This window comes from Sinocyclocheilus rhinocerous, unplaced genomic scaffold (assembly GCF_001515625.1).
Source record: "Sinocyclocheilus rhinocerous isolate Xijiao unplaced genomic scaffold, SAMN03320098_v1.1 scaffold4081, whole genome shotgun sequence".
Lineage (NCBI taxonomy): Eukaryota > Metazoa > Chordata > Actinopteri > Cypriniformes > Cyprinidae > Sinocyclocheilus > Sinocyclocheilus rhinocerous.
In genome coordinates this window covers 49,086-72,723 of record NW_015662164.1, presented here as the reverse complement: position 1 = coordinate 72,723, position 23,638 = coordinate 49,086, and the positions used below count along the sequence as shown (strand labels likewise).

General features: G+C 35.1%; 2 protein-coding genes across 4 annotated transcripts in view; both read left to right on the top strand.

Annotated features, from left to right (window-relative positions):
• Positions 1 to 3,507: 3,507 nt before the first annotated feature.
• Positions 3,508 to 15,774, top strand: LOC107727695 (phospholipase D3-like). 2 transcript variants are annotated; one of them, XR_001638382.1, is made up of 13 exons: positions 3,508 to 3,722; positions 5,692 to 5,759; positions 5,940 to 5,990; positions 7,690 to 7,862; positions 8,043 to 8,223; positions 8,307 to 8,424; positions 8,510 to 8,637; positions 10,155 to 10,352; positions 10,559 to 10,698; positions 11,875 to 12,037; positions 12,420 to 12,519; positions 12,983 to 13,512; positions 15,764 to 15,774. XR_001638382.1 is itself a non-coding variant. In XM_016537648.1 (12 exons), the coding sequence occupies exons 2-12, from the start codon at positions 5,733 to 5,735 to the stop codon at positions 13,168 to 13,170; spliced, it is 1,467 nt and encodes a 488-aa protein (XP_016393134.1). In that variant the 5' UTR covers positions 3,508 to 3,722; positions 5,692 to 5,732; the 3' UTR covers positions 13,171 to 13,920. The 2 variants fall into 2 exon arrangements, 1 of the variants encoding a protein (XP_016393134.1); XM_016537648.1 differs by lacking the exon at positions 15,764 to 15,774 and having other exon boundaries at positions 12,983 to 13,920.
• Positions 15,775 to 21,540: 5,766 nt separating this feature from the next.
• Positions 21,541 to 23,638, top strand: part of LOC107727692 (periaxin-like) — a 21,880-nt gene continuing 19,782 nt past the window's right edge. The window contains exon 1 of one of the 2 annotated variants that reach the window (XM_016537643.1): positions 21,541 to 21,859. In XM_016537643.1, coding sequence (XP_016393129.1) covers positions 21,802 to 21,859 — 58 coding nt within the window. In that variant the 5' untranslated portion in view covers positions 21,541 to 21,801. The remainder of the gene's footprint in view (positions 21,860 to 23,638) is intronic. The other variant, XM_016537644.1, reaches the window with a different exon arrangement.

The window sequence follows — 23,638 nt, the reverse complement described above, 5'->3', positions numbered from 1 at the left end:
ATTGTGCTTCAGGTATTGTTTCTCTATCTGCGTATGATCCAAAGTTTTGGCCCTTTGCCACAGTTTATGACTCTGGGTGTGTCCTGGTTACTTCCGTGTTTGGGTGGTCATAGGTTTCTCTTTTTTCCTTGATCCTGGCAGAAAGAAAAAACAAACGACCAAAGACAAACAGGCAAAGGTGAAGAGTTTCCCGAAACGCACACATATGACAATACATGCATCCAATCGCTCTCAGTCAACATTTACACCAGCTCGTGTGTGTGTGTGTGTGTGTACCTGGTATTTATCACGTTATGGGGACCAAATGTCCACACAAGGATAGTAATACTAGTAAATTTTGACCTTGTGGAGACATTTTTGAGGTCCCCATGAGGAAATAGCACAAAGTTTCCTGTGAGGGGTAAGTTTAGGGGTAGGGTTGGTGTAGGGCAATAGAATATACGGTCTGTACAGTATAAAAACCATTACGCCTATGGAATGTCCCTATAAAACATGGAAACACAACATGTGTGTGTGTGTGTGTGTGTGTGTGTGTGTGTGTGTGTGCGCGCGCGTGCGCTTTTCACGTTCATTTCACCCGACCGCACATATTCCAGTCTCTATTGTGGATGAATGATAGCATACAGGTGACATTTATCAGAGATACAGCGCCAGAGAGCAAATACTGGCCTGTTTTCATTCTCTCTCCACACAGGCTGTTTGAAGGAGATTTCCAATGGCAGGGTGGAGGGGGACTTATTTGCCAATAAAGTGTTTTTAAAGTCTCCTTTCATCTGGCAGGAAATTACATACGTTTTGTGGAATTATGAGAGGCAGGTTAACAACACAGGTTTCATTTTAGAACAGGTAAAAGCAAATGGGCAGGTGGGAATGACTAACCTGGGTTTATGATGTGTACAGGTGAGCGAGAGCTGAGAATAAAGGAGAACACAGGCATTGTGACGTATACTGTATTATAAGAACAGCGCGTGGGATAAACAGTCATGACATGGTCAAAGGGGATTTAAATATCACAACTGCTCACATTTTCATGAGAACAATTAATAAAATGTTCAATTTTGTGTTTAAAATGCAGACATCAGACATAGCTTTTGTGACTATATGTTCTTAATCTTCAGTTCTTGTAAATCCGCTTCAGTGAGGCGACTGCGTGTATGCTAATGAAGTAACCTGTTGTAACGTACACACACCATTCGCTCTGATACAAACAGACATGAGATGGTTAACTAACAACCGCAAAGACAGCAACCTACATCCCTGTACAGGAGAGCCAATTATACAGAGAGTGATTATTTAAAGATTAATATATATAGAAAATAATATTTATATATTCATATGTATTACAATATCTAACAATGCCTATGAAAAAAATTTTTTTTGTTATTCTCAATTCCTGTGCAAAAATTGCACAGGAATATATGAACAGTACATGACAATATCCAATTAAATGAGGATGTGGGGTCATAAAAATGTAGCAATATGTTCTTGTTGTTGTTGGTGGTGGTTGGTCATTATTGTGATCCGCTACATGATTCATTTTTATTTTTTATAGGAAATAATTTGACAAAATACAACATTATCTTTCGTTAAACACATATGCTTATTCTCTTTCGAGGAGCTAAGGAACGGGCATTAAAATAGAAGAGCTAACAGAAAAAGAAAAGGGACATCCCAGCTTATTAAAAATATATTTTAAGAATGTTCCCATAAAGTTATGAGAAGATTATTTTTGAATGTTCTCTGAATTTTGTAAATGGTTTAAAAACATATTTTCTTGGTTATGTGAACGTTAAGAGAGAACATTAAGGGAACGTTCCATTTTACCATTTTGCAGAAACGTTACTTTGAATGTTTTCTAAACAAGTAGCCTAAGTAATAATGTTAAAAAAAAAAACATTAGACGTATTTCCAAACTAAAACGTTTCAGATAAAAATGTTTTATGAACAATGTAGCTATAAATAAAATTTCTGTGCTTGTAAAGACCGAACGTTCTATTAACGTAACTGAAGAACGTTCGCCAATAGCTATTCTCAGAGCGTTCGCTGTTAGCTGGAGGGCTAAATGTTAAACTCATGCGTTAATGTCAGTGCAGTAACGTGAGGGGTTTTATTTTTTTAAGGATAGACACCTGACTGCATCCTGGACAGGCGACAGGTTCCTGACTCTCCCATAACTGCCGTGCAGCCCGAGGGCAGATATACCGGTCTGAGCGCGCGCCAAAGCAGCGACAGAAGGAAACTTTTCACCTTCGCATGTTTGTTCGTTTTATGAATTATGCTAATTTTGCGCAGCCTATAATGTGACTTCTTCCAATGATATATAATTCAAAATTGGTGACTTAAAATATTGAGGAAAATTTATTTACCAGGCCAGCCTTACAATTAATTCAGTCCTGAGTCTTCCAGTTTGAGCATTAACAAATATAATATTATTTAATTTATCTCCGTAAATTAGGTTTCTTCTGGAGTGCCATTTCATAGCCTACATGTGGCACCGTGGATAGTTTTGTCTGCCACCATTATGATGAAGTATCATTTAAAGGAGCTGCCTCCAGAGATTAACATGAATAAATAATTAAACATTTGCTCTCACCTCACCGCATTATTTTGGCATCATAAACTAAATTCAGAGTTATCACCATCACGCTGCGTGTGCAATGTTAGTCTTCAAATTAAATGTAGTCCAACATCGCCCTCTGCTGGAGACAAACACACATAACATCACAAATAGACCTTCACCTGTTGATTGTCGTTAGCCTACTCCACCGCGATTAGCATTCTTTCTTCTTCTTCTTTCCTTTTTTTTATGGTCCAGAAGTCAAAAGTGTTTCTTTAAACGTAAATGAATATGATTAATTTACTTAAAACATTAATCATTTTAACTACAATATATACTTTTTCATTATTTGGCATAGGCTACATATTGACAACTTTTGCTGCTAACATGAGCTATTCGCCAAATTAAGAGATTACCACGTTCACTCAATCAATCAATCAATATATATCTATCTATCTATCTATATGTCCTATCTATCATCTATCTATCTATCATCTATCTATCTATCATCTATCTATCTATCTATCTATTTATAACAAATATACAAACCAAAGACATTCGTGTTAATTGACAAAAATGTGTTGGAATTATAATTAATTTACATAAAATTGTAGATCTCGATTTACTAGTCATAATGTATTTCAAAACTTACAGCAACATAGTTTAGATATAGTCGGTGTTGCTTTTATGTAGGTCTACTTGAAATGTACTAAATAAAATCATGTGCTACATAAATAAATAAATAAATAAATAAAACACAGCAGAACTACTAATCATGACCGGAGGGCAGTGAAAAAATAATCTGATAATAACGCGTGAAATAACAATGAAATGAGCCATAAGAAAACTGTTTTCTTCAACATAACCTTGATCAAACTGAAGTGAATTTTTACAGCCTACGTCACTATCACGGCTTTCACCCATAGGTTACTTAAATGTGATCACGTGACTCTTGCGAGCCCGATACGCTAGTGCACTCGCTAGGAGCTCAAGAAGGACAACAGTGTACTGCAAACAGAGAACTGTGCTCGTTGTTTACGCCGATTTCACCTCGTTATTGTAAACAGAGAGCACTTGTTTTCGTCTGTAAATAGAGCTCATTGACAGCTGATTTACCGCTGTGTGTCAGACGGGATGGTTTGCTTTGAGAGCTGTTAGATCACAGGTATGTCCTTCATTTCCTATACCTTTTCTTAACATTTTCTTAAACTTTTCAAAGGCTGTGTGTTGACAAAGGTTGTGTGTGCGCATTCAGTATACAGCAACTACAGATGTGTGCTTTACTGTATGTACACTACACTTACGGAAGCAAAAATAGACCATGGCTGTGTGTCAAACACTAGTAAGCTGCCTATCTAGACGGCATTTTAGGGTAACTTATCATCATCTCGGTAGACAGCTCACTAGGGTTAGATATACAGTTTATTAGACAGGTTATATTATATGCCAGTATACAATGTTGCAGTACATTTGTAATGTTTGAGATAGCATTCACAAATCTTAGCTAAAAGAATATTCCACCCAGAAATGTTTTGTCATCAGTTACTCACTCTCCTGTCGTTCCAAACCTGTTTGGCTTACTTTCTTTGTAGGGCAAATTATCATTTTAAGTTGCACAGATACTATGGATTTTTTATTTGATAGAAGTATCTTCAGGACTTCTTAGTGGACATGATTAGACTCATGTGAGGAGGACTCATTTTGCACAAGAGACCATGTTCTCATTTACCCACAGTTATGTCATGGGATCCATTAGAAGAGTGTCTGAAAGAGTGAAACATATGGCCTTTTGAATGTGTTTTTTAGTTTTTTTTAAAGCAACTTGTTAACAATTCAAAGTTTCAGACTTTGTTTCTTCTTCCTTATTAACCCTGTACATCCTGACATGTAAAAAAAATAATAATGTAAACAGTTTATTTTACTATTAGTCAAAATATAAAAGAAAATCTTTAAAAAAAAGTTTTTTTGAGTATCATATTTGATAAATTAGGATTTTATGTCTCATATAAGTGTGATATAGTAAGAATATGGAGCTCGGTTTTTTGTTATTTAGATGGACAAAAAGTAAGATGAAATTCTGATAACGTTTAATGTAAATCATTGAGATTTTTACATAAACTGGATATACATATCAGTTGTCACTCTTTATCTCCCAATAATGTGCCTTATTAAAATGATTTTATGATCAAATATCTGTAGTTTTTATTGTGGAGGCAAAATATAATGCAATGCAATACAATGAGGATTGAGAGATGGACAAATAAACACTCCTCAAAAGCCTGATAGATCATATTTGATATATTTTAACATGATAAAAAAAAAAAAACTTGGATAATGAAATAAACCTAAGTTACTTCAGTCCAATAATTGTTCATCTTGAAATATTACTAGCAATATAAAAGCTGTTTACTTTATAAAAATCTCGTGAACCACGAGCTGAAGGTGGATGTTTTTAGAATTATGCTAAAAGACATTTTACTTGCTAAAAAAGTGTGAACTATGAAGCAAAGGACAGAAGGCAGATTGTGTGCAACAGGTTTTTCAGCAAAGTTTTGATCATGCGAGTAACTTAAGGGCCTTTGAAAGTCTTAGGTTTATGGGGTTAACCTTTATAATGGACTATGAAAATTGATTAGACATAATTAAGCAATTCACACATTGATTTGTACACTATGAGTGTGTTAAATGAAACCGTTTTTTTTTTCTTCTGCTTTTTCTCCTCCTGTCAACAAGATTACGCAAACTATTACAGAAAGCGTAGAACTAGATCATGTTACTATCCGCAAGCTCAGTCACGTGACCCTGTGCTCATGACTCATAACCTGCACAGCATCAACATTTCTTCATTTTCCTTGCGTCTTCAAAAACACTTCCACTTTTAAATCAGATGCGGGTGAAAGATTTGCCAAGCTCATCAAGACTCGTGTATCAGTCACCGGGCTGTTCAGTCTGAACCGCTAATGCTGACGTCTGGCTCTTTCGGTATAATGAGATGGCAAAAAGCCTGTGTCTATAGAAGTGCTGGACACAGCAGACAGAACAATGAATTGCACACAAATGTTCACCATCCAGTTTACATGCTTGCATGAACACAGTTTCCCCAGAGCAAGACTGACTCATCTTTCATTTTTTAGGATTTGTATTTCCTCCTGATGTGCTGGTGAACCTCGACACAATGAAATCAGATGTACCATACGAAAAGGTGTGTTATACATGATTACTGATTTCTTCAATTTAGAATTGATTGCAATTATTCAACGCTCTTTAAATGTACTTATTGTTTAAGAGTTATCTGGTGGTTTTAATTTATAAATTAATGTGCAAACTTAAGACGCTGTGTTTAAATAACCACAATTCTTTTTATTTTTGTGTCTTGATCAAGATGGTTGATGTGGAGCTAAGCAGAGGAGAAACACATATTGGCTCACAAAAGGTATTAAACCTGATCCTGTTTTAAATGCTACAACTGAATTTAGGCGTCATGACTTCGTAATGTACAATGTGGAAAAAATAGCTAAAGATTATTACTTTATTGGTGTTTTTAAAGATCAACTTTAGATGACAGCAAATGTGAAAGTGAAATGTAATCTACAAGTAAAAATAAGAAATAAGCATGCATAATTAACCCTAATAACCAATTTCTTTTTTTTCTCCTGAAGTCAATTTTTTTTTTAATTTTTTTTTTTAAACGTACAGTTTAAACAACAAATTAAGCTTAATTGGGTGAGTCTAAGTGGTTATAAAAAAGTCACACATTGACTGTTCGTAGTCAAAATTTATCAAATATTTTTTCTGATATATCTTGAATAAAATGTATGTATTAGCCACAATGTTGAATAAACCCACGGAAATGAAGCGGTGAGACTGTAAAACATTCAGAGTGAAAGATTCACACACTCTTATACAGACTTTAAAAAATGACACCTTTTTATATTTGATATATATAAAAAATATATATATCAAACTTTGACATATAATAGTCGGATATTGTCTAAACATACAAATGTATATTTTCAAAGCTTAAAATCTAGAGTTCTTGCACAGCGATAGCATCATAACATGATTTTGACCTGATATGAAGTCAAGTTATTTAGATTTTTTTCACCAGATGGCCAGCAATCAAACCCATGATACATTCTCATATTTTCTTTGTTTTAACTTATATAAATTATACAAATAAATGTATAGATTTTTTATAAGATTTGCTTATAAAAATGATGGTGAAATAGAACAGTTTACACATAAAAAAGATCTAAATGATCTAAAATCCCAAAAGATTTAGCTACATAATTTTATTGTTAGTACTATAGGGAAATAAGTCTTATATGATTTCATTAAAAAAGTTACAGAAATGAACTAATTTCAGAAAATCTTAGGACACTTAAATATCCATTATCAGCTGATGTACAGTATGTCCAGTATTGATACTGATAAATCAAAAGAAATCTCTAATATCAACCAGTAACAGATTTGGTGCCAACATATATTTGTATAACTACTGTTAGTTACACGTTACGTCATTTTTCACTATATGGTCTTTTTCTTCTGACGTGATAAAATAGTTTCAGATCAAATCATTTAACATGTCCAATTATTTTTTATAAAACGGATAGTTCCGGTCCTTGATTCTGATTGGCTGAGCCACATTCGAAGCTGTTTGTGTACAAAACATACACCATTGTTTATTTTTGTCTGTTGCTTGGCAACCACTTTGTTGCAAGCACAACTGTTTCTGAGGAACTACATTGTTTGGTGGAAGAATACTGTTTTTATTAATATCATTACACATTATTTGCTCTGTTTTATTTTGTGAAACCGTACTACGTACGGTATATGGAATAACTGTTTTATAATAGCAATAAGCCCCAAGAAGCCGTGGTTTACAGTGAATTTATAACAGCTAAGGGGGTTTTAGGCAACGCCCCTTAGCTGTTATAAATTCACTGTAAACCACGGCTTCTTGGGGCTTATTGCTTTAATAAGTATCTGTGTAATGAGCTGGATAATGGTCATCATGTGAATGATAACTGTTGTTAGAGTTTGTTTTGGTAATAATGACCAGTGACTGTACATTATCTCTTATATCTCTATCGTTGCCCAGGAATTGTGAACGTATCCATCTCTGTGTTTAGTATTACAGGTGTCTGATCATCCTCACCTGTTTAACCACAATACTGTTGATACTCCTGTCACTCCAAACCCTGCTTGTTCCCATGGCAACGTCTTCCTCCTCCTCCTCCTCCTCAAAATCATCTGGAGAGCAGGAGCATCTTCTAATCAGAGAAACCTGTACTGATCCCTGCAGGTAGACGCCCACCTAGGGAACTTTATTTGGGGCACTTATCATTGTGTCACACATTTCTTTGTTTTTGAGTGTTTTAGCGGTCCACTGGTAAATGAGGTTAACCATAGCACGCCGTTTCACAGCTGCACTTTCAATGAAGTCTGCATTTATGGATTTGTTGCCCATGTGTGTCATTTACAGGATTGTTTTAGTGGAGAGTATTCCTGAGGGACTGGTGTTTAACTCCTCAACCACTCATCAGTCCGTATATGAAGCCTGGCTCAACCTTATATCTGGTGCTCAAACCAGTCTGGACATCGCCTCCTTCTACTGGACTCTTGCAAATGATGACACGCACACACACGAGGCCACAGCCAATCAGGTTTGGATGTGACGTTTACTGACTTCTCACCGAATAATAGGCTGTGTTAGTGACTTCTTACTCAAGTGAGCTGTTCATTCTAGGGTGAGCAGATTCTGCAGGAACTAGGGCAGCTCTCGGGGAAAGTCTCTGTCCGAATTGCAGTCGATAAACCATCAGAGAAAAAACCTATGGATGACATTAAGTTCCTGACTGATTCTGGTTAGTCAGCTTGACAGCTTAAAAATAACGACGTATATAAGCACAGACATAAACATTATATTAAAGAATGCCTTACTTTCTGCAGGAGCTGATGTGCGGATGGTGAATATGCGAGAGCTGACGTCAGGTGTGCTGCATACTAAATTCTGGATTGTAGATAAGAAGCACATTTACATAGGAAGCGCCAATATGGACTGGAGGTCACTAACACAGGTCAGTCTTTTTTTTTTTTTTTTAAGGTTTATGGCCAATAACCTTTGAATGCCACATAGTTTGATACAGGGCTGTGCAATATATCGAAATTATCGAAATATCGCAAATGTACATATCGCAATATGCATATCGCTACAGCTTGCAATATTTGGGGCCATGAACAAAAGACAAAGAGAAAATCACTCACTGCTCTTACCTAAATAACTTTTGTAGCTTAAATAAGAATCAGTGCATACTGAATTCATAGAGTAAATACTAAGCAGTGTTGTATTTTTCCTTTTTATTATTCAGTTCCTAAACTCATGTTAAAAAGATTACACTAATGTTAAATTGACATTTTTATGTAATGCTCGAGTAAAACACTACCGTTCACTTTCAGAAGTTGTTGTAGGGGTGCTTTCTTCTCACAAAAAGTGAAACATGTATGCTAGTTATATTAGAATCAGAATCAGAATGAGCTTTATTCACCACTTAAGTGTGCGCAAACACAAGGAATTTGTTGTGGTTTTACAGGAGCTCTTGATACATACATACATACAAATAACCATATATATATGACACAAGATAGTTATAGAAGTTCACAGAACTGACTCAGCAACAGCTGAGTAAAACCGTTTCATCTGAGCATGTGGCACTTTAAGCATTATCGTATCGCATATCGAATATCGCATTATTTAATGAGTTATCGCATATCGCATTTTTCTTCAATATCGCACAGCCTGATTCCCAAACAGGATAATATTCAACTATAGACAAATTTTCGGATCATTCAGGTCTTCAGAAGATAAATTGCGAAGGGTTCAGCTTAGTGATATGCGATATGAATATTATCAGTGTTTGGGAATTTTTGCTTCCTCTCCTACTCCTACATCTCTCATATAGTAGAAATAATTAGACTACCATTCAAAAGTGTATGTTTTTTAAAGAAATTATTGACTTTTGATTGATTTAAGGCATCCTTGCTGAATAAAAGCTTTAAAAATATTTATAGTGTAATGTAATATCAAATAAATGCTGTTTTAAAAAAAAATTTTTTTTATCACAAATCCTGAAAAAAACTAAATGCATCACGATTTTCATGAAACTATTAAGCAGCGCAAGTGTTTGTGATAATAAAAGTTTCTTGAGCAGCAAATCAGCACATTAGAATGATTTCTGAAGGATCATGTGACACTGAAGACTGGAGTAAAGTGAAAGTGAAAATGACGTGACATGTGGCCAAGTATGGTAACCCATACTCAGGATTTGTGTTCTGCATTTAATGATGAATGTGATGCTTTGCATCACATGAATAAATTACATTTTAAAATATATTCATACAGAAAACAGTTATTTAAAATTGTAATAATATTTCACAATTTACTGTTTTTACTGTATTTTTATCAAATAAATGTATACCTTTCTAAGTATTCAGACTTTTAACCACAGAAATAGCACCAATACTCCATATATTTCTCATCTCCATGGGATCTCAGTAGTATTGTGTATGATTTATATGCATGTTGATGTATGCTCAGGTGAAGGAGTTGGGTGTGGTTGTGTATGACTGCAGCTGTCTTGCTAAGGATCTTGGGAAGATCTTCGAGGCTTATTGGTACCTGAATCAGACCAAGACCGTTCCTGCACACTGGCCCAAAAAATACTCCACCCTGTACAACAAGGACACACCCATGCAGCTGTCACTCAATGGGACCGATGCCAGCGTCTATCTATCAGTAAGAGAGATCCAGCAAACACTGAATAAACTGAGCTCAATCATGAACGGGAGTAAAGCAAAGACAAAACTGAATGTGACACTGTGCGGTTCTGTCAGTGCCAGTGGAATTTTTGTGGCTTTTGTTGTTCCTTATTGTGGTGTTGTTTACTGAGCTGTTTGCAGTTTTGTTTGGCATTATTGAGGAAGTTTTCCTCTCTCTCACAGAGCTCTCCTCCTTCACTGTGCGCCGAGGGCCGGACTCCAGACCTGCAGTCTATCCTCAGCGTGATTGCTGATGCCCAGCAGTTCGTCTACATCGCTGTGATGAACTATCTCCCTACTATGGAGTACTCCAGCCACAAAAGGTCTGTGGTATATTCCCCGCCTCCTCCTTCATGCATTCTTAACCAAGCAGCCTAAAGCCACCTGTCTTCATTATGAACTCTGCTTATCATAGGCTTTTTGAACCATTTATTTTAATTAGCATATCATGAGGAAGCTCAAAAGTTCCTCCCCATTCCCAAAAAGATTTCTTGCATCTAAAAAAAATAGTATATACACAGTTTTTAGTGTCATTAATATACTATTATAGTTAATATTTATTAATATTGTTAATATTTTTAATTTGATTTCCTTTTTAGTTTAGTTCTAGTTTAGGGTTGTCTTTTTTTAGTTTCTTTTTAATACGTCTATAGTTTTTATTACGTTTAATTTTTTTTATTTTAGTACTTCAGCTTTAGTTATTGGTTACACTTTGTTTTAAGGTGTCCTTGTTACAGTGTTATTATACATTTAAGTACTGAGTAATATTAATTAACAGCATGTATTTACTATAGGGTTAGGTTGTAATTATGCATAATTTTGTGCTAATATTTCCTAAAGGTACATCTGGAAAAAGGGGGGTCGTCTTATAATCAGGGTCGTCTTATATTCGGGCCAATACGGTAATTACACGTAACATTTGTAACAAGGACACCTTAAAATAAAGTGTTACAAAATTATTTTTAGGTCGGCGCCAATAGCCTCGTGGTTAGTGCGTCGACACATAGTGCAACTGCGCTCACGGCGACCCGAGTTCGACTCCCGTCTCGAGGTCCTTTGCCGATCCCGCTCCCCTCTCTCCTCCTAGTGCTTTCCTGTCATCTCTCTACTGTAGTATCTCAATAACAAAAAACAAAAAAAAATGTGTTAAAATTATTTTTAGGTTGTTATCTTTGTACTTTGTTATTCTAGTACTTCAATTTAAACTAAAAGAAAAGGATAACTTTCGCTTTGCCAACTAGCTGAAATAGTGTAGTAGTGAAAAAGTGATGAAAAAAATGAAAATATGTAGTTAATGAAAATAACCCTGCTGTTTAGCATTTTGGCCCTCCCAGTCCAAGTGAAGCAATAAAGGACCAAATAGATCACTTAGAAGTTCACAGGAGCAAAATGGTCTCAGTCTACATGGAGCTGTCTGATCATTGCACATTTTGAACCTTTAAAGTTTAACTCTGTAATGCCCATCACATTTAACCCTTGCTCTCCCTGATTCCCCGCAGGTACTGGGCAGATATCGATACCCAGCTGCGGAGCGTGGCTTATGAGCGTGATGTTCGTGTGCGTCTGCTGATCAGTTGTTGGGACAATACCAACCCCATCATGTTCCCTTTCCTCCACTCGCTAGCTTCCTTACAGGGCAAGAGCAAGCTGGACATTCAAGTGGTGAGTGCCACCAGAGGTGCTCTTTAAGTATTTGACAGGTTGTGTGTGATATTACCTCAGAGGCCATGATAAGGTTGCCTTGCATTTATGCACGTTGCATACAAAGTCTCATTGAGATTTGGGGATGGTAGGATTTTTTAAATGTTTTTGAAAGAAGCCACCAAGTCTGCATTTATTTGATGAAAAATACAGTACAATTACATTGTTTTAAGGATTTTTGATGAATAGAAAGTTCAAAAGAACAGCATTTATTTGAACTAGACATCATTTGTAACATAAATGTCTTAACTTTCACTTTCGGATCAGTTTAATATGTCCTTGCTAAATGAAAAAGCTTAATATGTCTGCAATAAATTAAAACTAACCATTTTTCTTTTCACAGAGAATTTTTACTGTGCCTGCCAACCCTCGACAGAAACAGATTCCCTATGCCAGAGTCAACCATAACAAGTACATGGTCACAGATAAAGTTGCTTACATAGGTACTAGTTTTCGTTTTTACATTCTGTTCTTCTTATTGCATTTCTAAAAAATCTGAAATAGTGCTGTCAAGCGATTAATCGCATCCAAAATAAAAGTTTTTGTTTACATAATATATGTGTGTGTACTGTGTATATTTATTATGTATATATAAATACACACACACACAGTATATATTTTGAAAATATTTACATGTATATACATTTATATTCTTATATTATATATAAATATGTTTAATATATAAACATATTTTTCTTAAATATATGCATGCACGTGTTTGTATTTATATATATTAAATATACACACATATATTATGTAAACAAAAACTTTGGATGCGATTAATCGTTTGACAGCACTAAGCTGAACCCTTCACAAATTTATCTTCTGAAGACCTGAATGATCAGAAAATTTGTCTATAGTTGAATATTATCCTGTTGCTATACTTACTGCCTCCGTACTTTCCAGGCACGTCTAACTGGTCAGGTGACTACTTTGTGAACACCGCTGGATCTGCATTAGTGGTGAACCAGACTTGGGCTCAGGCCACAACCCCTACAGTCCAGGAGCAGCTGCAGGCAGTGTTTGAGAGAGACTGGGACTCTCCGTACAGCACTGACATCAACCACAGAACCAACCGCAAAGACATGTGCTAGACCAGGCCTTGTGCCTGTGCTGTGGCCTTCACGCTGCAGGGGGCGCTGGAGAGAGCACAACGCTGTTAAATGGCATTTGCTGGGGCATGGTTTTCAGGGCATGTATAGTATAGAGTTCTGCTCCATTTCTGGGTTCTAAAATACCAGCTTCCCTGGCCATCTTACCATGAGCTACTTTTGCACTCAATAATAATGATGTCACTCTCACCTCTGACCAGTTGCATATATTTTGCACAAAATGTCTTTTAAATGACAATGCAATGCAATACCTCTTAACAGAAACACTTTCCTGTTGATTATTTCTAACATAGTTTTTCAGGAAAAATCGTATTTTCATTGAAAGTGATTTCAAATGCTGCATTTAAAAATCATCTCAACAGTATTCATGTTTTTAAAAAATCAGATCCGACTCCTCGAAGAAGCAGGGTTTAGTAACCAGTCTATTGTCATGAACGTCTCTGAAGGCATTCGTGTGTGTCTGAACGCATTTGTTGTCGTGTCACCACTATTGGCCAGCAGCTCTTGACTGTTTTAATTCACTCACACCACACAAAAGTTTTTTCTTCAAGACTTGCAAGGTGAGAAATTGTGACGTATGTGGGTTTTTTATTATGTCTATTAATCTGGAAGTGAAAATGTCTTGGTGTTCATGTAAAAGAGTCATTGCCAGACATGTTCATCATTATAAAGAGGAACAGTGAGTAGTAATGAGGGATGTGTGAGTCGGTTTTAAACTTTTAAAACATTTTCGTTTTTTAAAAATACGCACACTTCATTGGCTGTGAACCTTAAAGCATTTTCAAGGGAGTTTCTTTTCAAATTAAGTTCATTTTACATTTGACATCTCTTTTTGTTTTTGGGAGCTGCGTGTTTTACGAAAGTGTAAACTGTTACAAATAAAGAAACACTTGGTCTAATGCAACTTTTTTCTAGTCATTTCTAAGTCATTTTACATTGTTCAAATGGCTGTAGATTGGTATTGCAACATTCTTGTCGTAGCATAGAATTTGTATGTGATTCTGAAAAGAATTATGGATTCTCCTGGACTTCCATCAAACAATGCATTTATAACACATGCCATGAAAACAAGTCAAATCAGAAGTACTCACCCTTTCACCACACTCACTCACCAAGAGCTTGTAACACTCCAAAGAGAAAGGAAAAATTGAAATCGCATCATATGACCCTTTAATTACTTTTCTCTACGTTTAATAACTTATTATCTCAGTTGCAATTTAAAATGTTCATGTTATGTTCTTCTGATTGATTTATTCTTTCATATCACATACATTTACATTTAGTCATTTAGCAAACGCTTTTATCCAAAGCAACTTACAAGTGAGGACGATGGAAGCAATCAGAATCAACAAAAGAGCAATAATAAGCAAGTGCTATGACAAGTCTCAGTTAGCCTAACACAGTTTTTTTTTTAATTATTATTATATAATAGATAAAAAGAAAACAATAGAAAAAGAATAGAGAAAGCTAGTGTTAGAAGTATTTTTTATAGAAAACAAGCAGTTAGAAAACAAATAGAGTGCAAGTCTTAAAGGGTCATGTTTTTTAATAAAAAAGAACTCAAATAGATAAAATAGAATTAGAATAGAGAGTGCTCGAGTTAGAGGGTCAAATAAAGATGGAAGAGATGTGTTTTTAGCTGTTTTCCATTTAAAGTTGAGATTTTACTGAAGAAATACAGTCAAAAATCATGGAATAATGTACATTACGTTAAACAATACCTGTATGATTTGAGTGTTATGGCTCATCTCATTTAATCAGGCAGCAGTGGTGGGTGTTACTTATTATTTTAGTTTTTTTTATGCACTCACAATGAAAATTGAATGTAAAGTCGCGCTTGTTTTAACATCATGAGATGTGAGATAGGTAATTTTACACTGACGCTGAAATGAATGCCTGGATTTTGTCCATTAGACACTTGTTGGTATTCACTCTAAAATTGGTGTTCAGTAAAAAAAGAGGTAGGCTATATTTTATTTTGCGTATTTTTATGGTCAGCCTATGTCATTCTTAAGCTAAATATTTCTGCTTCTATTACTAATGTTAAAAAATATATGCAGTTCATTCCAGATTTATTATCTTCTTTTGTCCAGCATATAACTTTACACCAGAGGGCAGTATGTAAACCACAAATCTGACACCTAGCCTACATGTCTGTTACAGTAACAGTTCAGATTCCATTAACGATTTTAGCACTTGATAATTGGTACTAACTGTATAGATTTTTTTTACAGTTTTTTTAACGGCAAAGTTTTAATATTCTACATACCATTTTATTGCGACAAAACTCTTTTCAGAGTAGGCTACCTTTGTGAAAAAGAAGTGCGCTTGAATGTGCACTTGTAGTGTACTTCGCTACTTAAAAGTACATTTTAAAAAAACACCTGCAGCTAACGTAATATACGAAAATAAAAGGCAACTGAAGTGTACTTAGAGTAAGCATTAAGTAAACTTTTAAAAAGTGCACTTTTGTAATAATGTCCCTTTTGTAATAATATTTAAGTAAACTTATTTTGATGCGTTGACTAACACACTAAAGCACATGTAAAGTACTTGATAGTAATTTAAACTGTAGTGTGTTATTCAGTATTTCTTGTAAAGTTAAAATATTTTAAATTAACAAAATTGTAATTTTATCATTACAAATGTGTAATTACTGAAAACATGACATACAATTTTCAGTGAAACCATAACAGTATTTTCGCAAGTATGCTAACAATATTTCCAAGACAATAGAAGTAATTATTAAATTAAATAAGATGTACTGAAGTCACACTTAAGAGGATAAAAAAGTGCTTTTAATGTCAACTAATTTAATATCAATTTTCCCTGACAAATTTCAAGCAACAGCTAAAAAAAAACTCATCTCTTTCGTCACCATCAGACTTCATCCTAAAAAAAAAAAAAACCTTAAAATCTCTTTACTTAATCCCCAGTCTAGCTTGTACTTATTTGAACAATGCCTGAAACTTGGTATTACGAGCACTTCCTGTGTCTATTTGCCTTTTTAAGATGAATCGCTTGATGTATTCCCCAAATTGTAAGTCGCTTTGGATAAAAGCATCTGCTAAATGAATAAATGTAAATTTAAACTATAATACATTGTTAATTGCAATTAACATGCAATTAAGTGTCCAAAAACATTACATTCAGTTCATGCTTAAGTATATTCTTTTATATTATTTAATACTCTTTTAAAAGTATTTTAAAGTGCATTACTTTTTCACAGGGAAATTATAACTTAAATGTAATCATTTGAACTCTGAGTACTGCATTAGGCGTAATGTACAGTTGGTCATCATTACAAGCTCAGAGAGGTTGATGCTACATCTTTCATCATATCATTTCAGTCAAGTTTTAAATGGTTGAAAGGGTCCATATTAAGGCTACAGAATGCATAATTCTATGACGGTAAGGGGAGCGAGCCGTGCCGCTGTACGTGGTCAGTCAGGGTGTGTCTGTGACTGAGGCTGAGGGTCACTGCAAGGACGGCCTGTGTTTATACACAAGACGAGCATGTTACCCTCCTCTTTAAATTGGCTGTGACATCTAAAAATGACTGCTGTGTGATTTCATTGAGACTTTTGGACCTCCACGAGATCACAGGATTAACTATTTTCCTGTCATTTCAGTTAAAACAGAAGATGTGTGTGTGATTCATCAGCTTCTTTGCTGTGTCCACAGTCTGCTTCAAAAACGCAAAAAGTCACTAGTACAACTATGAGACTATTTCTAAGTCCAAAAGATTTTTTGATGTTTTTGAAAGAAGTCTCTTCACCAAGGCTCACCAAGGCTGCATTTATTTGATGGAAAATACTGTAAAAACTGCAGTCAGCGGGTGTTGCATTGCATCAGTCCAAAAGAACTTAAATAAAAATCGCCCATCCATAAAAATTAAGTGTCTCACACGGCTTCGGGGGGTGAACAAAGGCCTTCTGTAACGAATCGATGTGTTTTTGAAAGAAAAATATCCATATTCAAAATGTAATAATCACTTGAATCTAGCTTGCACTCACTGTTGTAAACAGAAGCAGTTCCGGGGGAATGACGTATGAGGTCAGCTTTGCGCATGCGCTGCTCAGAAGTGACGCACGTGGAGAGATCGAAACAAAACAACGGTCACTAATTAGAAGTACAAAACGAGAATTTGTAAAGAAGAATGTCAGAGGATTTCGATATAAGCCAAGAGGAGACTTGTTTTCCTTTGCTAAAGTAAGGAAACTTTGCTTCTTATGGGTATTTTTCTTACAAAAACGCATCGGTTCGCTACAGAAGGCCTTTGTTCACCCCCGGGAGCCGTGTGAGACACTTTTTTTTATGGATGGGCAATTTTTATTTCACTTCTTTTGGACTGATGCACTGCAACACCCGCTGAGTGCCATTAAACAGCTTGAAAGATCAAAGACAATTTTTAATATAACTCCGACTGGATTCGTCTGAAAGAAGAAAGTCATATACACCTAGGATGCCTCGGGAGCATGTAAAACACAGCCTAATTTTCATTTTTGGGTGAACTAACCCTTTAAGACTGGTTTTGTGGTCCAGGGTCACATTTATAATGTTACAAAAGATTTCTATTTCAAATAAATGATGCTCTTTTGAATCATCTATTCATTAAAAAATTCTGGAAAATTGTATCATGGTTTTCAATAAAGATATTAAGCAGCACAACTGTCTTCAACATTGATAATAATAAAAATCAATATGCAAAAATATTGAACAAACCTGTTTTCAAAATTGATTAAAATGTACTACTTAAGGGTACAATGCTTCTAGCTCACAGCTTGGGGTTTAATTTGGGTTCTCAACCATTTCAGCATCTACAGTATTTTATTGAGAGACTGTAGCTTTCTTTCTGTGTGACTGTGAAATCTCTTGCACTTTAATTATCATCCGGACAGCATTAGCGTGTGTGTTTGTGTGTTCTGGAGAGAGTGGGTGTGTGTGCCACCCAGGGGAAGATGGGTGGAGGTGGGATGTGGTCATACACCCTCAAAATGACGCTATAGGAGATTCCAATCTAAATTGGCAGCCTAATTGATGTGTATACTTTTGATAAATGATATACACTACCGGTTTGGAATAATTAAGATTTTTTTATGTTTTTAAAAGAAGTCTCTCATGCTCACCAAAGCAAAAATACAATAAAATTCTGAAATATTGCTACAATTTAAAATAACTTATCTATTTGAATATATTTTGAAATGAAATTTATTCCTGTGACGAAAAGCTGAATTTTCAGCATCATTAGACTGGAGTAGTGACACTGAGAATTCAGCTTTTCATCACAGGAATAAATTACATTTTAAAATATATTCAAATAGAAAACAGTTTTTACAGTATTTGTTATCAAATAAATGCATGCCTTGGTAAACATAAGAGACTGTTGACCTGTAGTGTATTACTTCATTACTTATTAATATTCATAATTAACCAGTTCAATTTTTGTCTGATTTCATATTTTTGCAAAAACATTTGATTATGTTTAAAAACATTTACTGGAAGAACATAATACCATTCTGATTTTTTTTTTTTATCATATTGTAATACAAAACAATTGTGAATTAGGTTTTGTAGAGAACATTTTACTTTTTGAATGTTTCTGTGCCATTGCCTGTTAAATAAACGCATTTGCTGTATTTAGTCCTTGTGCTGCTGAAATGTTTTGATCTTTTGTTTGTGAGTGAGCTTCAGTTTACAGGTGAAGGCTATAATGATTGACTTGCTTTCATCAAAGTGGAGCAATGCTAATAAATAACCCTTTGATTCAGATGCTGTTCATGAATAATCTTGATTTGAACAGTTTACTTTCTGGTCAAAAGATAGATATCATGTGTTTGTGGTCTGCACAGCAGATGAAGTATTTTTAGTATAGTTAAAAGACTTTGAGTTCAACACAGTAGAATGATTAAGTTTTATGGTGTGTATTAATTAGGCTGAAGTATACAGCTCTTACTGAGGCCTTTACTCCAAAAAAAAGTAGATTAAGTTGTTGTACGAGGTAGTCATGCATTTTAAAGACAGTATTATTCACTGAGCATGAATTATAAATATGTTTACAAACACCATAGCTCAAATGAAATACCATGAGCCTGGAGTCTGTGGTTCTAATGTGTGAAAAATTATGATTATTCAAGCGGCTTCATCTAGAAAATGGTTTAAGTGGGAGGCTGTTGGTTTATAATCTGCCACATGTGCATTTACGGTCTGTTTCAAAATTGCTTTAGTTTTGCCTTGGATGATGAAACCCACTATTACCACACAACATATTGTTCCAGTTATAAATATCAAAAATTAAATTGTCATAATTGGGCAATAATATACAAGAGGCCATGCTTTACATTGAGAAAAAAAGTAAATAAGTGTGCTTAACTGTATTGAATGTGCACTTTTAGTGGTTTCAAAACTGTACATGCATATAATATAATATTAATGAAATAAAAGGGCACTAAAGAGCATATTTCCATTACTCTTTCTTAGTACACTTTTAAAATGTATTTTGTAATTTTAACTGAATATTATTTAATATTACATTTCAAGTTAATATATCTTAAATGTAATAAATTGCAATGTCATCATTACAAATGTTTCAATTCCTTATACATTATGACATATTTTTAGTGTACCATAAATGCTTGTCAGTACATCCAGCAGTACAATTTAACCATATTTAAAAGACAATAGAAGTAATTGTGAAAATACATACAAAGATGTATTGTACTTAAATCCAACTTAAGTGTGTCAAGAAAGTTGTCTTAAGTTCAACTAACTGCATTTAAACTATATACAAGTTTGGAATAATTAAGATTTAAACATTTTATTTTTTTAAATAAGTCTCTTATTCTCACCAAGTCTGCATTTTTTAATAAAAAAAAAACAATAACATTTTGAAACATTATTACAATTTAAAATAACTCTTTTCTATTTGAATATATTTTGAAATTAAATTTATTCCTGTGATGAAAAGCTGAATTTTCAGCATCATTAGACTGGAGTAGTGACACTGAGAATTCAGCTTTGATCACAGGAATAAATTACATTTGAAAATATATTCAAGTAGAAAGTTGCACTGTACTTAAACCCTACTTAAGTAGGTCAAGAAAGTTCTCTTAAGTTCATCTAACTGCATTTAAATTGAAACTATTAACACATTTTAATGTAATTGTAAATAACATACAATTAAAGGTCCCCTGAAATGCTTAGAAACACGCAGCATTACTCTATGTGTTGACGTCATTTGAACTGAAACAGGAAGACAGGGCGGGACATATCAAGCAGCCCCGCCCCTTTTTAAAATAGCCAATAGCGTTCGTTTATATCACTGCTTGGGCTAGAGCCGTTCAGAGCCGTTGAGCTCCGTAAAGCCGCATTTGGCAGGGTATGCCAGCCACAATCTCATCCATATTGCTATAAAATATAGCATTCTGTGTAGAATTCAAATAGCTCCGATACATTTTGTGGTCTGCGCCGACTCGCGCATGTGATCCGCTCCGTGCTATCGTGTCTCTGGACCGGAGCAGAGTGTGTGCGCGGTGCGGTGCTTAGCGTGACACAGCGCGAAAGAGCTCCGTAAAGCCGCATTTGACAGGGTATGCCAGCCACAATCTCATCCATATTGCTATAAAATATAGCATTCTGTGCAGAATTCAAATAGCGCCGATACATTTTGTGGTCTGCGCCGACCACCTTAAGACTAACATATTGATACTAACACCCAAAAAACTTTAATTTTGATTTCATGGGGACTTTAAGTGTCTGAAAATGTTACATTCATTTTGCACTTAAAGTATATTTCCATAATAATTACACTTTTTAAAAGTATCAAAACCCAACACACTGCCTTTTTTAAAAACAATTACTGCATATGTAGTGTGTCAAACTTCTAGATCTAGTCCTTGACATGTAAACTAATGTTGGTCTTTGGTGTATATTGCATAACTGGGATGCTGTTTTGACCAATCAGGACCGGATCTATCTGTTTCAAAATAACCACAATCATGCATATTGTCCTGTATATCTTTTGACAGCTTTCTTCAATCTGAGAATCAATGGCAGTGAAGGAAGTGCAGAGGTGTGCTGGCAGTGATGCCTGTTTGTGACTGTGAGTGAGGGAATGTGTTTTTCTTTTAATTATATTGTGGGAGCTGTTGAGCTCTGTCTGACAGAAGCCCTGATAGCTGTTTCTCACTAAGCCCGATAACAAGGCCCTGTTGGGCCGGGACTAAAGCTACGGCACTGATGAACAAAAGACAGGAGCTTTAGTCAGGGGGCCGCAAACTGCTGACTCTCAGCGCCAGCTAATGCAGCATTCTGTCCTGTCTCCCTGTTGTCAACCTCTGTCCACATCCTTCTCTTTTTTTTTCTCCACCGCATTCTCGTTCACTTTTGACACCAACATGCCCCCCAACAAAGAAACCCGAAATCACACTCTCTGTGTCTACCTCCGACCCCGTCCTGTATCGATTTGCCCTCACTTCACGGCTCAGTGACCGTCTCCGCTTCGTGCTCGCTGGAAGCGATCTGCTCACAGCACGCCTTCCCGAGGTCTGACCCGTATCAGTGGTGCGTGGGATGCGTGTTCGGTGTGCGTGAGCGTGTATCTTGTCTTCTGCCATGTGTGAGTGTCTGCGAGGGATCTTCCGTGTCACCTGGGCACCCTCTTCAGACGCAGGTGGGTTTGCTGACATAACACCCCTCGTGAAAAATAAGTGTGCTTAACTGTATTGAATGTGCACTTGTAGTGTGTTTCGAATCTTATAAGTGTATTTTATAAACTTGTAGACTCGTAGACATTATAATATTAATGAAATAAAAGGCAACTTAAAGTATGTACTTAAAGTATGTTTCTCAACACACTTAAGTACACAAAGTCCAACAGTATAGTGTTTCTCGAGGTTCTGGTGCTGTAAGGTCAAGGTGCTCTCTGGTCTAGGGTTTATCAAAAAATACTTCAGAATGACCATGGCACTCTTGTGAATTAAAAAGCCTTTATTATCAAGAAATCTAAAAACTCTCACTTAAGTACACTTTTAAATAGTGCACTTTGTAATAATGTCAAATTAAAAGCTTTACTTTAAATTATATTTTAAATCACTATATTTTAATAACGTTTTGTCGTGCTTTAAAGAAATACGCTTATTTTGATGTTGACTAACATACTAAAGCAAGTACTTGATTATTTGAACTATACACTGAAAAAAATGATACTAAATTGTTTATGGTAAGTGGTTGCAAACATTTTATTTTAGCTACATTTAAAAAAACTAAATTTGTTTATTTAAATGTAGCTAAAATAAATTGCTTGCAACTACTTACCTTAAAAAATTTAGTAAATTCAATTAATCATTTTTTTTCGGTGTAGTTTGTTATTTGATATTACATTAAAAGTTAATATTTTAAATGTACTAGTGTAAGTCACCTGATCATTACAAATGACATATATTTTTAAATACATGACATACAAGTTTCAATGGCATTCAATGACATTAAAGTATATTTTACTATACTTTTATATTTCACTAAAGTATATTTTAGTTTACTATGTCAGTACATTTGGAAGTACACTTTAACCATATTTCAAAGACAATAGAAGCAATTATGAAATTACATATAAAGTTGTATTTAAGTCACAATTAAAAAAAGAGTCAAAAAGCACTTAAAAAACAGCATTTAATATAAATTTATACTATAATACACTTTAATTGTAAATAACATTCAATTAAGTGTCAATAACATTGCATTCAATTCACAATTAAGCATTATTGTTTTTAAAGTATATTATTTCTGTAATAATTACTGTTTTTAAAAGTAAGCTAAAATCACAAGGGACTGCATGTCATGTATTCGCCATGATAACAACAGTCCATTCAGTTGCTATATAAAGGATCAGAAGTTCAGTTTTATTTTGTTGCTGTTTAACCTGCCTTACATTATGCTCTTGTAAATGAAGATGAGATTTAGAGTAGACACTTACAGGTGTCATTAGTGTATAATGGGCTCATTATCAGCACAACAATGTCTAACTGGTTAGAGAACTGCAGTTAGAAGTGTGTGGCTAGTGCATTGTCCTCAATTTTATTTTCAAACTTAGTGGTTAAGTTTCTTATAAGCTCATTTTAGTGGATCCAGTGACATATACTGTTGGATCCAGATCAGAAGTTGCTTTGGTGGCATTCTCAAACCAGTTCCTCTTTTAAAGGTCCCATATTGTCAAAACATGATAACTGAGGTCTAGGTGCTATGTAACTACCATATAAGTTTCAAAACAGTCAGTCCACAGTAAAATTCACACAGCCTGCTTAAAGTAGCTGTGATTTTTCACGAACCGTTGTGATTTCCGTAAAAAGTTGACGTCAGAACTACACAGTCACCGCCTTCAGTCACCACCCCGAGCACCGCCCACCGTCCCACTCTCCTTTTGCCAAACCCCCAGACAACATCACGTCCATGC

What these genes read in the sequence shown, in the direction of transcription:
- LOC107727695 (XM_016537648.1), top strand. Translation starts at nt 5,733, where the DNA reads ATGAAATCAGATGTACCATACGAAAAG. An exon ending in TAAGTTCCTGACTGATTCTG is followed by an intron (nt 8,425 to 8,509) that starts GTTAGTCAGCTT and finishes TACTTTCTGCAG; the next exon opens with GAGCTGATGTGCGGATGGTG. An exon ending in AGATAAAGTTGCTTACATAG is followed by an intron (nt 12,520 to 12,982) that starts GTACTAGTTTTC and finishes CGTACTTTCCAG; the next exon opens with GCACGTCTAACTGGTCAGGT.